Source organism: Achroia grisella, unplaced genomic scaffold, assembly GCF_030625045.1.
Source record: "Achroia grisella isolate CSIRO2021 unplaced genomic scaffold, CSIRO_AGI_Agris_v1 utg6051, whole genome shotgun sequence".
Taxonomy (NCBI): Eukaryota; Metazoa; Arthropoda; class Insecta; order Lepidoptera; family Pyralidae; genus Achroia; species Achroia grisella.
In genome coordinates this window covers 71,672-87,885 of record NW_026712961.1, presented here as the reverse complement: position 1 = coordinate 87,885, position 16,214 = coordinate 71,672, and the positions used below count along the sequence as shown (strand labels likewise).

Genomic DNA, 16,214 nt, shown 5'->3' with positions numbered 1-16,214 from the left:
ATCTACCAGGTTTATACATTATCTCGACTTAATATGACATTACGCTTAGAGTACATTATTTTCTTTCCTCCATATGTAAATTAGTTAATATGCGGAACTGTTTAATTGTAAAATAGCCTGTAGATCTGAATTAAATTAGACGTGAAGATAGATTCTATACAATTTCACAATTTTTCGTTCAGTGTCTCATTTCTATTCTCCACTGAACGGCAGTCTAGCCGTTCTGTAGAGAATAGAAATGTTAAAATGGTAGTAATGTTTATACTGCTATAAATTTAAATTCGTTCTTAGGTTGGCGATCAGGTTGTGGCCCTACCCGAATACAAGGGATGGGCTGAGCTGATCTCCGTACCGGCGCAGTATGTATATGCTCTACCTCCCGGAATGACCGTTTCGGATGCTGCTGCCATCACTATGAACTACGTGGTAGCTTACCTGCTTCTCTTCGAAATAGCCAATTTGACACCTGGCAAGAGCCTTCTGGTGCACTCTGCTGGTGGCGGTGTGGTAAGTGCTCATTCTTTTTTGTGACTGGAATGGCAAACAGTTTGAAGGCGCATCTGATGGAAAGTGGTAAACGTCGTCTATGAACAGTGCCACGGCTACGGCACGGCACGGCATCGTATGTGATGACCATTGCTATTGCAAAGCACTAAGGCGTCGTGACTCCATGGCCTTATTTCATTGTTCCACCGAAACACAACTTACGAAATAATCTGCTTGGCGGCTGAAATAGGTGACACAGTGGTACCTTTATAATGGACTTGAATTTTTAAATTTACCAAATCTAGAAAGGGGAAAAAAACTTAAAAAGATAGCTAGCATAAACTGAATCCGTGACAATCTTATTGAAACTCATCTTTGCATTAGATGAAATGTATGAACAGGGCAATGTGTAACACGACTCTAAAAATACTTGCAGAGTAGCATTGACCCTACAAAGCACTGTTAAGTATCCACATCTAAAAGCTTCTAAGAACTGTCTGCCTATATGTTTCTGTGTGATTATGTACTTAACGTATGCAACATAGAGTTCATAATGAGAGTGGTAATTAGCTATGTAACGAGGCTACTAATTGTCATTTCGATTGGGTGAGAAATACTTGTATATTGTGGAATCTAGTCAGTTTCCTATACTGACGTCATATGTCCTCGCCCTGGTCAATGAACTGTAGTACTAAATTATAGGTTAGGTGCGGTTATTATAATACATATAAATAGTCGGCCTGACCTTGCCCCGGCGCAGTCTAGAATGCACAGGTCAAACCGTTTTGAATTTTTTTCATTTATCTACACAGGAATTTATTTAAATTAGCATAATTAGTGTACAGTTTTTGTAAAAAAAATGTCTAATTACTTGGTTGAGTCATTCGGTGACCCAAGAACTAGAACATTCTTTAGCCAATTAATTAGTTCTATGGTTAGGCATAGCAGTCTGTATTCTAGGGACAATACCACTTAGTAAAAAAATAAAAAAGTAGGTCGATACGCCCCACAATATTATATCATATAGCATAAGAGCATTGGGTACACTACATTAGGTATTCATCGAGGGAAGAAATTAAAAAATAAACTATTGATCCTTGTTTAGCACTAAAAAGTTATTTAATGAATGCATATATATAGCATCACGTAAATAGATAGTCATTTTGCAAGCGAATGGATTTACTTCCATCTTATGTATATATCTTATCTTATAACCAACACGGGTTATACAGTTACGTCTTGATTTACTTAAATTATTCTTAGTTGAACTTATATATTGACTTATATTCTGAACCTATTTCGATAATCAATTTTTTAATCAAAGGCTGTTCAATCGACGTTTGCTTACAAACAAATTTCGATCGGATTCGGTATTTCTGCGGAAAAAACCCTAAATTTGATTTACTCATTACCGGTTTTAAATTAATTAAGAGGATCAATATTACAAATGCGTGTCACAAAATTAATTACGATTACAATCACGCACAGGGCCAAGCTGTAGCGCAGTTGGCGAAGACCGTGGACAACGTGACGGTGTTTGGTGTCTGTTCTAAGAGCAAACATGAGGCTCTCAAGGCCAACAACAACAACATTGATCATCTGCTCGAACGGGGCACCGACTACTCCAGCGAAGTTAGAAAGTAAGTAATTATTTACTGTGCCAATTACAGCCACAATTGTATGTACTGATAGTATTAGTATTGAAATGTCCTATTAGGCATTTGACTTTTTTATATGTGGACACAGAACGAACTTTTTTCGGTTAGTTTCCTCGCAAACTTGTTAAAATTTCGTTCAACGTTCGAAGCTCAGTTAAATTTACCGAAACTGTACTGTAACAATATGCTTTGGTATATCCAAATGTACAAGCTCTGCTTAGGGACTATGATGGGATATGATGCTTGGTAAAATAATTATTTTCATCTGAATATAAGCTGTAAAGAAAATGCCCCAAAATTCAATACAATCTGTTTAAATAATAATTTAGTCTAGTTTAGTGATTATGTTTATAAATGTATTGAGCGGATCACGAAGCTCCCATTTATTGCCTCAAGGGACAAATAATTAAAGTTTAATTCTGTAAGAATTCGGTAGGTTTTGTTATCATCCTTCACTTCTTCAAATATGTTTAATTATCTACTCAAATTATATTGCTCAATATGTTTTACTATATAGACAGAATAAATAAAAGATAATTCTTTTAATGGTGCACAGTAACGGTCGAGTTTAGAGTTCTATAAATGCAGGGATGAAATCATAGTATTAGAAACGCTAAAAATACATTTACTCAGCGGCCCTTCGTCTTGTTAATAGGTGCCTTTGTTTATGTTTCACACGCATTACGGAACCATTTGAAATTTTTAAATCGTTCGCATATTTGAATTATATTAAGACCATGTTATTTTTAGCATAATTGATTGTAGTACAATCCAACATTTATGTGTTTGTGTTAACATGTATTATTATATTTAACCGGCGCAATTCTATTATTTCGTTCGTTCGTTCGTTCATGTTATGGATATTTTTCATTGGTCAAGTTATAAAAAAGTGTAGGTAATTGCAGGTATTAAAAAAAAACAAAACGTATGTTGTAGATCAAAATCATAGTTAAAAGTAATCTAAATTAATAAGTCTTAAAACTGTCGGATAACTGAAGCTAGTACTTTTAACATATTAGTAGTTTTAGTAGCATTAGCTATCTTTTAAAACTAGTTAATTCTGCGACTTCGTACGAGTTTTATTAGAAATACCAATTTAACTTTTTTTATTTATGAACCCAATATTTATATTTTTCGAAATTCTTATAAAACTTTATTTTTAGAATATTGTACACGGAATAAATTATTAACAGCGCATAATATGCTTTGAAATACGTGACGAGATTTTAAATAAACAAAATACTTTGTAAACGATTTCGAGGTCCTTTATATTTCGTACAATCTATATACAGACAGTAATTTAATCTTGTCATGGTTTTTCTGAAATAAGTCATTGGCATATAATTAAAACTACAAATTTTATTTTCATTTTGGTTACTAAAGCTATTTATATTTAATTTGTTGTCAGAATATTGAAGTATAAAAACGCTCGACCATGGTTTTCTTGGAGTGTATTTTTTGAGCAAGTGTTTTTTTTGACGCGCGTCTTTGTTGTATTACTAATTTTAAGTTTTGTATGTAATGAACAAACAAACAGTCAAAATTGATTTTATAAAAAAGAGTATAAGATACGGTTGTTTAGTTTAACATATAACTAAAAAAATACACGTGCTTCCAAACGTACATTTATCTTCTAACCACGAAATACTCTCCCAGTAGTTCAGGCGTAACGTCACCCGTATCAAATAGCGAGGATGATACGCCCATCAACCTGCACATCTTAACCTCTAAAAAAACATAAAATATATTCGTGTATGCCATCACATTCTACATGTATTGTGCCTCATCCAATGATCTAAGAAAATAAAACAATAATAGTCTGACCTCTATATAAAAACCTATAAATAGACGATAACAATACAAACGGAAAACTTATTATTTAATTAAGTCATTACCCGTACCCAGTAAGAAAATAATAATTCGGATGACTATGCTGTCTAAAAATAAAGACCGCTATAATTTATATTTGACAATATCTCGACTCTTGATCCCCGAAGCCTTACTCCAGTTTCTCAGTGAATAAACCAAATTGTTCTCGATCCCGAGCTTTGTTAATTGCTGGTTATTAGAGTTACATATTTCAGTGCAAGCTTGACTCGTGTGATACAAATACCCCCAATATCAATTGATCCTCCTCAACTCTCTCCTCGCTAGTATTTGAAGGGCGAGCGAGTATTGGAGTATGGTCTGGTAGAGTTGGTCGCGTCGCGCGTTAATTGTTCGGTTTATAACCCGCTCCTTAGGGCAGCTGGTTCGTACCAGCGGCGGCGTTTAATTCTCGTAAATAGACAAAGATATTTTTATATCTGGTGAGTTCTTGGCCGCGTAAACAGTGGTACCACACAAGTTCAATGTAAATAAACGTAGGCGGATATGTACTCTTCGGAATCCAAAATATAAGAAATATGTAGAACTATAAAAAAAAATTAAGGAATGTATAACTATAATAATATATATCATATACATTTTATCACTCGTATGTAGGAATGTTTTACAAATTAGCACGGTAGGTACCTTTACAAACACTATTAAAAACGTTTTTAATTTGAATGTTTTGAAATTATGTTATTATTTTGACATGTGTTAATAGTTTAATGCTTAATTTTAGAAAATTCACATTAATAGTATATAGTATTGCAGATCTATATACATATATAGTAGTTAAATTAAGTGCACAAAAACACAATGGACTCTGTCCATAAATAACTTGAATGATATCCGTTCATTCAAACAGACGCAAATAAATATATGAATAGCCAATCTTTACGATTATGATATCAAATATAATAATAGTTCGCCACTAGAGTCCGTACAAGATATCTTTTGAAAGTTTTTATGTGGCCAGACCACATAAAAATTTCATATGGCAAATAAGCTGACGGCCCACCAGATGTTAAATGGTAACCGTTGCCTATATAATAATAATGTCACAGGACAATTCACATAGCGCTATCTAGTCCCAAACTAAGCAGAGCGTGTGTTATGTATTAGACAAGTAATATAAATATGTAAATATTAGTTTTTGTAAACACATACATAATAATAATAATAACTCAGGACAATTCACACGGCGCCACATAATCCCAAGCTAATCAACGCTAGTGTTATGGGTACACACACATAATATACATAGAAAACACTCAGACCGACACAAACACTAATACACATGTTTGTACCAATGTTTGTAAAATCACGTGTCTACAAATGTTTGTTCGTACCGTGCGAGGGATCGTACCCGCGACCATCGGAAGTTAAGTAATGCCGATTATCTGCTATGTTGACTCTAGAAGGCGCTGTGTGAATTTTCTTAGATGATTATTATTATAAATTTGCCTCAGTCAAAATGTTGGATGATGATGCAGTTGTAATCGTAGCCTTTACACGTTTACGATTGGTGTGTTTATCAGAGTGTCTCCTGACGGCGTGGATATCGTGCTGGACTGCCTCTGCGGTGAGGAGTGCAACCGTGGATACTCGCTCCTGAAGCCCATGGGCCGATACGTCCTTTATGGTAAGTCTCGTACTTCTAACTATGTAATGTATACTGTATACTTATCTGTGTTTCTAACGTATACTACTAAATGTTTACTTTAGTGTGTGACGTATTTGTAACGTGTTTATTTTCTAGTAAAACTAGAAAATAAACACGTTACAAATACGAATGAAGTATTTATAAATATAAGAATGAATTATTTGTTTCAAAACTCTCTTTATATTTTCTTAATAACTGCAACGTATCTTAACATAGGTAATATGCCTATATAATTTAATCTTGATTCAGTGAGGAATGTGTACCATTCTTTTGATATATTGTGCGTCGTGTTCACACGTTTGTAAAACAATTATGTTTTATCGCAGGTTCGTCTAACATCGTGACCGGCGATACTCGGAGCTTCTTCAGTGCCGTTCGATCTGTAAGTAACTTGTGGTAAAAAAAATAATCAACTGCTTCTTCCCTATTCCATTTATTTGGGGTCGGCGTAATATGTTTTTCTCTTCAATTCATTCTTATACATCCATATCATCTTTCACACAGTCCATTCATCTCTTTTTTGGCCTTCCATTGCCCTTAGAACCATCTATAATACATTTATATGTAACATCTTTCTTAAAATATTATCTTTATTCCTACGCATAAAACCGTTGTGGTAAAAAAAATATTTGAGGTAATTTAATAGAACATTTAATTTATAGACCCATCTTATAATATTGTAGACTGTCTAAACATGCTGAATGCCACAGCTTTTTAAAAATTACCTAATTTTCCATAAAACATTTTAAAACGTATGCATAAGTTTTTTTCAAAACTTAGTGTAAACTAAATATATACATAATACTGTTCGAATATAATTGTTGAAATGTAAGCATTGTTGTCATTGGTGGTATTTAAAGCACTGTGTTATCACTCGGACCAAGATACGATTCTTTTATTTTATATCAATTTTCGGTTTTGTATTAATTATGAATATGTTATTAATTTTGTATGATTTAATTCTAATTCTCTATTTTGAAAAACAGAGAATTAAATTATTATTTAGGTACTTAATAACCCGGTATAAGAAAAGAAATAACTGATTACATATTTTTTATTCGCAGTGGTGGCAAGTGGACAAGGTATCTCCAGTTAAGCTGTTCGTGGAGAATAAGAGCTTAGCGGGATTGAATCTGCGACACTTGCTTTTCCATGGACGCGCTGACTACGTGCGCCGTGCCGTCGACCGCGTCTTTACTCTGTGGAGCGAGGGGAAAGTCAAACCCCTGATTGATTCTACATGGGCTTTGGAAGATGTACGTATAATATCAATAATATTACCTCAATTAACTTCTTATACCAGGATTAAGTGAGCTACCAAAATTATGAATGGAAACGAAGAAGTGTTTTACCTATATATTGACTATGTATTATAGAAACTTTGGAATAGTGTTTCTTCAATTCGGTGAATGAATATCAAATCAATATCGCTTTTACCTCCGATGGTCGCAGGATCGATTCCTCGCACGGTACAGATATTTGTATTCATGAGTTTGATTGTTTGTATCGGTCGGATGTATTCTATTCATGTCTGTATATATTTAGAAAAACATCCAAGTATTTATACCAGTTACCATCAGACGAACTCTGCTTAATTTGGGACTAGAGGACGTTGTGTAAATTGCCCAGGTATATTATTATACATATATGGCTTCCAAAATTTACTAATCTTATACCAAATTCCGTTCTCTCCATTTATAACATTAGTATATATTGTTGTAATTATACTTTAAAAAATAGGTAGTACTGTTACCATATGTCACAACTTTTTGATAAATAAATATGTGTATGCTCCAATAAGGCGAATAGAAAGGAAAAAAAAACTGATACCAAACCGCTTGGGTGGTAATAATAGTTTGAGCCTCTTTTATAAGTCCTATCAGTGGAACCACAAATGGGTTATTATACACAACACACATTGTACCACATTGCAAGTATTACTCGGATGTTACCGCAAAATACATAAAACTACGTAGTTGCAGTAATTCATTAGCTATATTTTTATAGCCATATTCATATTATGACCTAAGTATAGATTTTGATAATTTTTATTTAATATCAGACCAAAGTGACATTGTTACTTTGTAATATTTAATTTTTATTATAAATAGCAACATTTTTATAAGTGAAGTTTATGAAAGATATGTTTACAATCGTTATCGCTGTTAAATGGTCAGTGATACGAGCCACAGGAAGAAATAAATTCATTGTAATGATGTTTATTATCACCGTTATGTTTTAATAACTTCATTCATTGTGTTAATTAAACACAAAAATAAGACTATGTTGCGAAATAACGGAAGGAAACCCAATTAATCAAACAATCGTACCAATAACAAGATTATTTTATTATACTAATAATTTCTACTAATTTCGCAGCCTTATCTATGTTACGAAATGAATTATAGATTATGATTTTCTTTTTTAATAGTATCTGGTATTTTTTTCATTGTATTTGTTTTTGTGGATTATATTACTATATATTATTATAATACTATTCCATACTATTATAATGAGTGATGATGATAAAGTTGAGCTTACTAATTCTTAGTGGCAAATTAATTAGGAGTTATGGTTAATATTACCACGATTTTCAAGGAGAAATTTGCTAAGATTTCAATTTGGCAATGGGGTCACTATTTCCCATTACTGACTATGTATTCACCCGTTTCCTCTCTTCTATATTATTATGCATTATGTAATTATTAAACTTACCGTTGTCATGAACGAAAGATTTGATTAGATTTTAGATTATTAAAAGTGATGCCTTGATCTCGCTGTTTGCTACTGGTATATACTATTACATGTATAATAGAATATAATAGAATGTTAATTAAAAATATAGATTGATTACGATCTACTATCACTTAGTAGAAGTCTCAGCATGTAGAGGTCTTTTGAGTTGGAATATGGCACTATATTTCTAACCGTTCCATTATTGTTATATATTTATCTGCAATGTCATCATTAGATAGATTAGATAACATATGTATTTTATTTACTTACCTTTGTTTTCTCGTTAAGGTTGTGGAGGCGATGCAGAAGATGCATGACCGCAAGAACATTGGGAAGCTCGTCTTAGATCCATCACTAGAGCCTAAACCGAAGCCAGCCACGCCTGCTAAAGGCAAGTCCGGTAAGGAGAAGAAACCAGCCAAAGAGAGCTCAGAGGAGAAAAAGGACAAGGAAACCAAGGAAGAGGAGAAGAAGCCTGAGGAAAATGGTGAGAAGAACGGTGAAGAACCACTCACTAATGGTAACAGCGATGAAGGTCAGTCTCGAAGTTTTGTGACCAGGCATGCGTAGTTGCGTAGGTGCTTACAATACAACTGATAGGGTCATTGATAAAAGTCCGCATGCTTTTAGTTTTAAGTTGTTATCACCTAAGCGTGAAGACATTTAAATTAAAACAATATATGAATTTAAAAAGAACTCTAAAAGAATTTTTTTAATTACATCAAAAGTTATTTGATGTTTTTTGAATTTTGATATAAAAAAAAAATATATTTGATCTATATATAAACCGTTTTTTAATCTTTATGGTCATTAACCTTTTATGACTATTATGCACCTAATAAACAGGAAACGATACGGGACAATGGAAAGGAATTGTTTGTTTGTCACAAATCCTACAAACAATTACAGTATTATAAATATAGGTACAAAAGATCGTATACTTAGTCATGGACATGTAGAGTACTGAACAATGTCGCAAAAGTAGTTAATACCTGCCTATTTAGAAAAAAAAATTAAGCCACAGCCATATACAGGCCTTAAATAATTTTCATTGTATGAGCTTGGGATGTGAACGGGGCACGATGCATGTATCTCTGTAGAACTCCCTCATCCCTCGGTTGTACGGTTCTACATAGGTTTATATTACAAGATTACATAAAAATGACATTAATGTTTAATAGAAAGGTTATCAAGCATGTCGGATTTTTATATTAACCCTACATTGTACGCGCCGTAAAGGTATGAATATTCCTTTTTTGCTTGTGTTTCATTTTCGAAGTAACTACGCACGCGTAAAGGCTAAACGCTAGGTTTTAAATAGTTTTGGTTTTGTAAATGAATGGTTTGCAATTTACATCATCAAATTTTTACATATTTTAATGCAGCCTTTAGACTTATTGCTTGATACTTTATTGCTACCTGCTAACGTGCCTGCAGGTTTATATCAGTTTTATTTTATAAGCCTAAAGCTTTTTAGACATATTTATATCGTAGCTTACCTATGTATGAAATTAAATTTATTTCTATGTGAAAACCCTTATATGTATATTTAAAAGTTTTCATGTACATGTATATTCAATATTCTAAACGCCTCGTAAAAGGAAGAGATTTACCGACGGTATTTTTGTTGTGGAAATACAAATGGATCAGATATATTGTTGATCTAATTTTGATGACTCTTTCTATTATCTATAGGTACTTCCGTATGTATATGGCCCACATCAATATTATTACTATTGTTAATAGTTTTTTTTTGTGTAACGATTAATATAGATATAATATAGTCTACATATAGACTTCTTACAAGGATTTAAATTTTAAATTTGGATTCGTAATTTATATTCATACCTCACATAATACCACTGATAGAATATTTGTGTGAACGTTTTTTCTACCTCTTGTTTAAAATAGGGGTGCGCGTATCTTTTAAAACATAATTTAATTAATTTTGCACGTAACAGTCAAAATATAGTTCAAGTCTAGAGGTTGCATCATAATGTATCTATGTACATCTGTTTAATAAGCTTGGTCATAAAATATCGGGTTTGAAACATAACCATTAGTGATGTCATTAGTGAGTCGTATTTACCTAAGGAATATGATTTAAATATAATATTACTTATATATAAATTTTTATTTATATATATGCTCTAGATATACAGAAAGGTATTAATGCAGTCGGAGGAATTACATTACAACTATAATTATATAAACGCACCAATAGTAACGACTGCAACTTTTCTATATTACCATTGATAAATGTAAAAAGCACGTAACGATATGTTTATTTTTTTATTTTATGTAATTTTAGTATGAATGTAATCCAATTAAAATAAATTATATAACTATATAATATGCATATTAGTTGCCACAACATTTTGTCATATTTAAAGTTATTAAAATGAATATAGTTAAAATAGTTTACTCAACCCTTTATAATATTTAAACTAAAAACTACCTCTCGCAATCACAACTCACAAACTAAGGTGATGAGCGGTTGAAATAGGTAAAGGTTTGAGTAAATCGTCATAATCGCACGAGCTTATCGCTGACATGCGCGTGCATTTTTGCATTATTAGTTAACAAAAAATATGTAGTGTTATTTTTTATATACTGTTACTACATGATATTAGATTTTATGTATGTCTTCTTTCGTTTTCCAGAGTCTAAGGACAAGGAGAAGGAATCCAGCTGAATTGTTTCCCATGCGAACTGAACCAGATAAACCACCGCCAATTGATTATTTTAGAGTTGAAGCTGCTCGTTTGACCGTCGTGAGTGCGCACGCGCGCGCGCCTCGTACCACGCCGGCGTCCGCGCCGCTCGCTAATTGTACTATGTTGCCCCATGTTTTTATTATGTTTCGTTTAAGTCTGAACACGATGTCGTTCGATCTCATATGCTTACATTCAATATTATTAATGTTTTATATATAACTATTGTATTATCTTATTACGGATCGAACCATATCGTATTTAAATATTTTTAATTATTGTCTGACGATCATCACAAATTTATTTAATTACAAATTTTTAGTTGAAAATTTTTCGATATACGACAGCGAAAATTACAATGAATTTATATTTTAATATTTTTTTATAAACATTAATTTGGCCTAAGTTAGTAATTGTTTCTAAACTTTCGAGTCTTTTATTATAGTTTAATGTTTAAGACTTTATTTTTAAGATGAGATATTTTAATCTTGCAGTTATTTTGTATGGCTATTATATATCTAAGGTGCAGAGATGCTTAATCTTTATGTATGTTAAGCTTTAATATTTTATTAGTAAATGTTTATAATTGGACCCCATGAGAACCACACCCGCCCCCGGGTCGAGCGTTCGCTCACGTCACGCATCGTCGCGATTCTTCTCCAAACAAACTAACCTATAAACAAACGAACGATAACCTTACGTGTGATATTTTGTAGTAGGTATGCTAGATATTTTGCAGTAGCTATTTTTATGCTGCCTATACATGACATATTATTTTTAATTTGAGCTTACATATACAATTATTTTATATTTTTATACTTAGAACTTTTGTACATTATTTTCTAGTTAGGATGTCAGTTCACGGAATTGATTTGAAGGCACCAGTCATTGTGTGGTACGGTATGGGCATAAAACGCGTCGTCTGACTGGAATCTGGGCCTGAACTGGACGAGCTTATTGTGTCCAAATTGTGAACTATTTTTGTGGCTATCTATAAGATCATTCATATTCAATATATTAGTCGATGAGAACCACGATATAATAAGTCATATTTTTATATACCAAACGAATGTAACGTTTACTCGTATAATAAATAACGCTTCTTGTCATCTATATAGACACAAATATCACATATCTAATCCAACATACATTTTCACACGATGTGAAGCATTAGAAATAATATTTTGATACCAATATTCACTGCATTTCTTTATTATCTACCTAGCATATATTTGTCTACATTTATTTTTCTTAAGGTTGTAAGTAATGTTTACCGCCATAATGTACAGTATGGTTATAGGTATATGTATGTACGCAGTACTATTTAAATGTTTTATCTATATTACACATATCATGCGGATGTAAAATGTATTCCTGAGAGGCTGAAAGTAGTCCGGAGCCGCCGGAATCTAAAAGATATATAACTTCCTAAACACTGCTCAAATATAGTAACTACACAGTGTGAGAACGCAACGTGTGCTCCAAACATACTTAACCCGTTTCATTCTTAGGATTTTTATAAACTTTTTACCTTTTGGAACATTTTTGATGGAGTACATTTTGCGTGAGCACAGTGTGCGTCGTCCGACCAACATTTCACAGGTCATCGTGTCCCAGTGTATAAGTATTAGGTACCGTCTGCCAAAGGTTGTGAGGTACGTAATGTAAGGTAAGCACCACAAGATCAGACTGCGTCCCCCGCGGGATGGCCCGACTGAGGTAGCTTTTGTATATTAAATTTATAACACGAGTGGCAGATGCAGGCAGGATACTACGTAAGGCGCTGCTTTGTTTATCGTACAGTGGCTTGGTGCTAGATTGTATTGTACGCGGATACAACTCGCTTCAGTGTCTCGGACCAATATCTTAAAGCTACTTTACTCTTCTTATCGGTAATCTCTTTCGCTTTGTGTGTCAAATATGTGCGAATTTCTTGTAATGTAAAACATATATAAACTCGTGTATATCGACCTGTATAATGGTTTAGAATTATAACTGAATTTTCTTCTACCTATAAGAATTTAATGATGGTATTCAATAGTGATTCGGAGGCCGCCGGTGTGACGGCGCCATTGTGATTGTGTCCAAATTGTTGTAGGTTTAGTGTCTATGAAATTGATGCCAATATTTATAATCTTCGTGAAGACTTCGAAGCGGTTTTGAGAAAGCGCCGTCACGCCAGCGTACCCTATATATTCTGGGTCGTTATTGTACTACACATTTATTTTTATAAGGGCGGGCCAGTGTGATATCTATACTATGAAATGGATAAATAAATATGTATGATCTGTAAAAATGCTTATCGACGTGTTTTATTTCATTGCCTTCCATCATAAATGATAATTCAACCCTATTTCAACTACTTTGTCTTAATTCTCTGAACTAAGTGCCAAGAACAAACTGATTCGCTTTCTGTATTTTAAATTTACATGCACAGAAAGTACTAGAAAATGAAATTAGTAAATACGTATTTTGCAAATAATTATAGATCTAAACCCTATCAAAGAAACCCTGTAATATACATAATTCACTATTTTGAATACGATTACACAGTTACGCTGTACGTTTGCTTAAAATTATTCAAATGCAAAAGAAAACAATATAATATTAAAATCGAAAATTTATTTAATCACATTTAATCTAAATAGACGCCGTAGACGGCGATGTTTGCGAATAAATGGCAATTCTCATAGTTGAACGCGGCGAAAGAATCGCGCTCGTGGTCCCACAGGAACGAGTGGAATATATGTACGCTCTGCTGCCGTCGTTGGCCGATGGTCACCGTCACTATTAGTCTGTACCTGAGTATTTTGCATTTGGTCATTTCATGAAATACATATCAGATAAATGCGAAAGTGTGTCTGTTACTCCTTTTCCGGACCTTTCAATAACTAAATGGCTGAACCGATGTAACGAAATTTGATATGTATCACACTCTCCTTGCGATACAATCAATCTTTTTATCTTAAAAAAGCAGACAATATTACGGGAAGCAGACTGTATCTATAATGTTTCTCTTGGTCGTTGACGCTACTTTGCTACAGATCTATAGTGGTTATCTCTTACGATATATCTACCTTCGACTACATAAAAAACTACTCTCAGTCATGACAAAAGAAAACATATTTATACAGAGACAAAGAAATCATCAAAATTCAATTTTAAAGACAGACAGTTACGCGAGTAGAATACCTTCGTAACCTATACAAAAAACGTAATGGCTGTCAAAATTTCCTCTTCTTGGAAGTTGATAGCATAGAAAAATAATCGGTTTCTTCTTCCGTTATAAATTGTATTAGGTATATCTTCCGATAGTATCTATATCAAGTTATCATAATCATTACAATACAACAGAACGAAATCAATAGGTGTATAGCTACGAAAAATAAAGTAAATACCAGACTCATTTCAACGTTTTCTTCTGATCTGTAGTGTCAGCACTTTTTTCTACGACAACAGCAGTAAAAAGCCGATAAAGCCGATACTGCGGCTATGAAAGGTAGAATATACATAATACTATTTACAGAAGTTGCAACATTATCTCGAAATCATGAATTTTGTTATATATTTTAGAAGGATGTTTATTTATACGGTAGCGGTATAAGGGAGGCGTTGACATTTTACCTGTTATAGTTTTCTTCTTTGACAGCATTACGTACGGATTCAGCCAAACTGAGGCAAAGTTCGGGTACTTGTTTCTCGCTATATTCAACCTCGTCCAGTTCATAGGTAACCACGCGTTGCAGTATCTTCTGCACTTGATCCGCGTCGAAACGCTTTTTTGGGTTGAGTTGGTACGTAGGCTGGTAAGTTCTGACCTAAAGAAAATTAAAAACAGTAATTAAAGAAAATTTGTGGGGATAGTTCTAAGGTGGAATTACTGGTTTTTATTGTTATCAGTATATGAATTGTTAGGAACCATATTCACTCCCTTACTAGGAATGTATCATCTCAGGTGGATCGCCACGAAGTCACATCTGGAAACCATCGTAAATGAATGTGTGACCAATGAATACGTCACGATACAAATCACAAACAACTCACACAATAATTTTACTTCATACTCATCCTATCACACTCCATTGGTCTTACCTCCGTATACCGATAACGCAGGAGGCTGTACCATACCACTTATTAAAAAGTCACAATAATTATTATCGTAGCGTGAAGTGATCAGCTCCCTTAGTTTAAATCAACAAATATGTACAAATATATCTATAATACTTAGACTACTTGTTTCGGTGGAGCAGGTGGTTTGTTTTCAGACATCTTAGTAATGAACTACTAAGTATATAGACAGATTTATATGCGCGATATTTTATCTCTTGATGTTAAAAATATTGCTTTCTCCATTAAAACAACACAGTTGTCAAGCTGCGAACCTTGTTTGATCAATAGGTACTGATTTTAGTTCCTAGTAGGTATGTTACAGATTTCTAAGAGAATTCATACATGTAAAATCATTAGCTATGTATTATCAAACAACTTTCAGAATTGAGTCTACATTAAATGTAATTAAATAAAGATATTTCCGTTTCTAAATCGTGCTTTTGTGTGTATTCCTACAAAACTAAGTACCTACTCCATAAAATGGCATACTGCTCATGTTATAACCGTGGAATAACAAAAAGCTAAAGGTGAAGCTTTAAAAGGTGGCTGATGCATGTGTACCTGTCTAACTGAAGATTATATTCCGAACCCATTGTATCTGTATATCTTGAATTTATAATACATATCTGTAAACATACATACCTGTACAGGGTTCCGGATATAATTTTCAGTGAAACCTTTAAAAAAATATATTTACTTGGCTGAAGCTCTTTAAAAAATCATACCAGTGTTTGTTTGTTACTTATAGGTCTCGCCAGCTCATTGCTTCTGGTTGAGGACCTCCTATACTCTTTAGACATATGAGATAATAGTAGGTACAACTAACGAAATATAATTTACTATAATTACGAAATTCGATATTCTGTCATAATAAAAGCCATCTAGATCCGACGCATTTTGATCTTAGGCATAATATTTCAGACAATACAAAATTAGTCCAGTTACAAAGAATGTGAGTGATTATTGGATAAAAGACAA

General features: G+C 33.2%; 2 protein-coding genes across 3 annotated transcripts in view; one reads left to right on the top strand and one right to left on the bottom strand.

The window, feature by feature from the left end:
- LOC131848948 (synaptic vesicle membrane protein VAT-1 homolog-like) overlaps window positions 1-13,428 on the top strand; it is a 36,659-nt gene extending 23,231 nt beyond the window's left edge. The window contains exons 3-9 of one of the 2 annotated variants that reach the window (XM_059198911.1): window positions 292-507; window positions 1,975-2,126; window positions 5,552-5,655; window positions 6,003-6,058; window positions 6,741-6,932; window positions 8,701-8,899; window positions 11,076-13,428. In XM_059198911.1, the coding sequence (XP_059054894.1) occupies window positions 292-507; window positions 1,975-2,126; window positions 5,552-5,655; window positions 6,003-6,058; window positions 6,741-6,932; window positions 8,701-8,899; window positions 11,076-11,107 (951 nt within the window). In that variant the 3' untranslated portion in view covers window positions 11,108-13,428. Of the gene's footprint in view, window positions 1-291; window positions 508-1,974; window positions 2,127-5,551; window positions 5,656-6,002; window positions 6,059-6,740; window positions 6,933-8,700; window positions 8,948-11,075 lie in introns of both variants that reach the window. The other variant, XM_059198910.1, reaches the window with a different exon arrangement.
- A 333-nt stretch (window positions 13,429-13,761) lies between these two features.
- LOC131848969 (dynein light chain Tctex-type 5-like) lies at window positions 13,762-16,098 on the bottom strand. Its single transcript, XM_059198943.1, has 3 exons — window positions 15,962-16,098; window positions 14,751-14,944; window positions 13,762-13,927 (listed from the first exon to the last, which is right to left on the bottom strand). Exons 1-3 carry the CDS (start codon window positions 16,034-16,036, stop codon window positions 13,762-13,764), a joined length of 435 nt encoding a protein of 144 aa, XP_059054926.1. The 5' UTR covers window positions 16,037-16,098.
- Window positions 16,099-16,214: the final 116 nt, after the last annotated feature.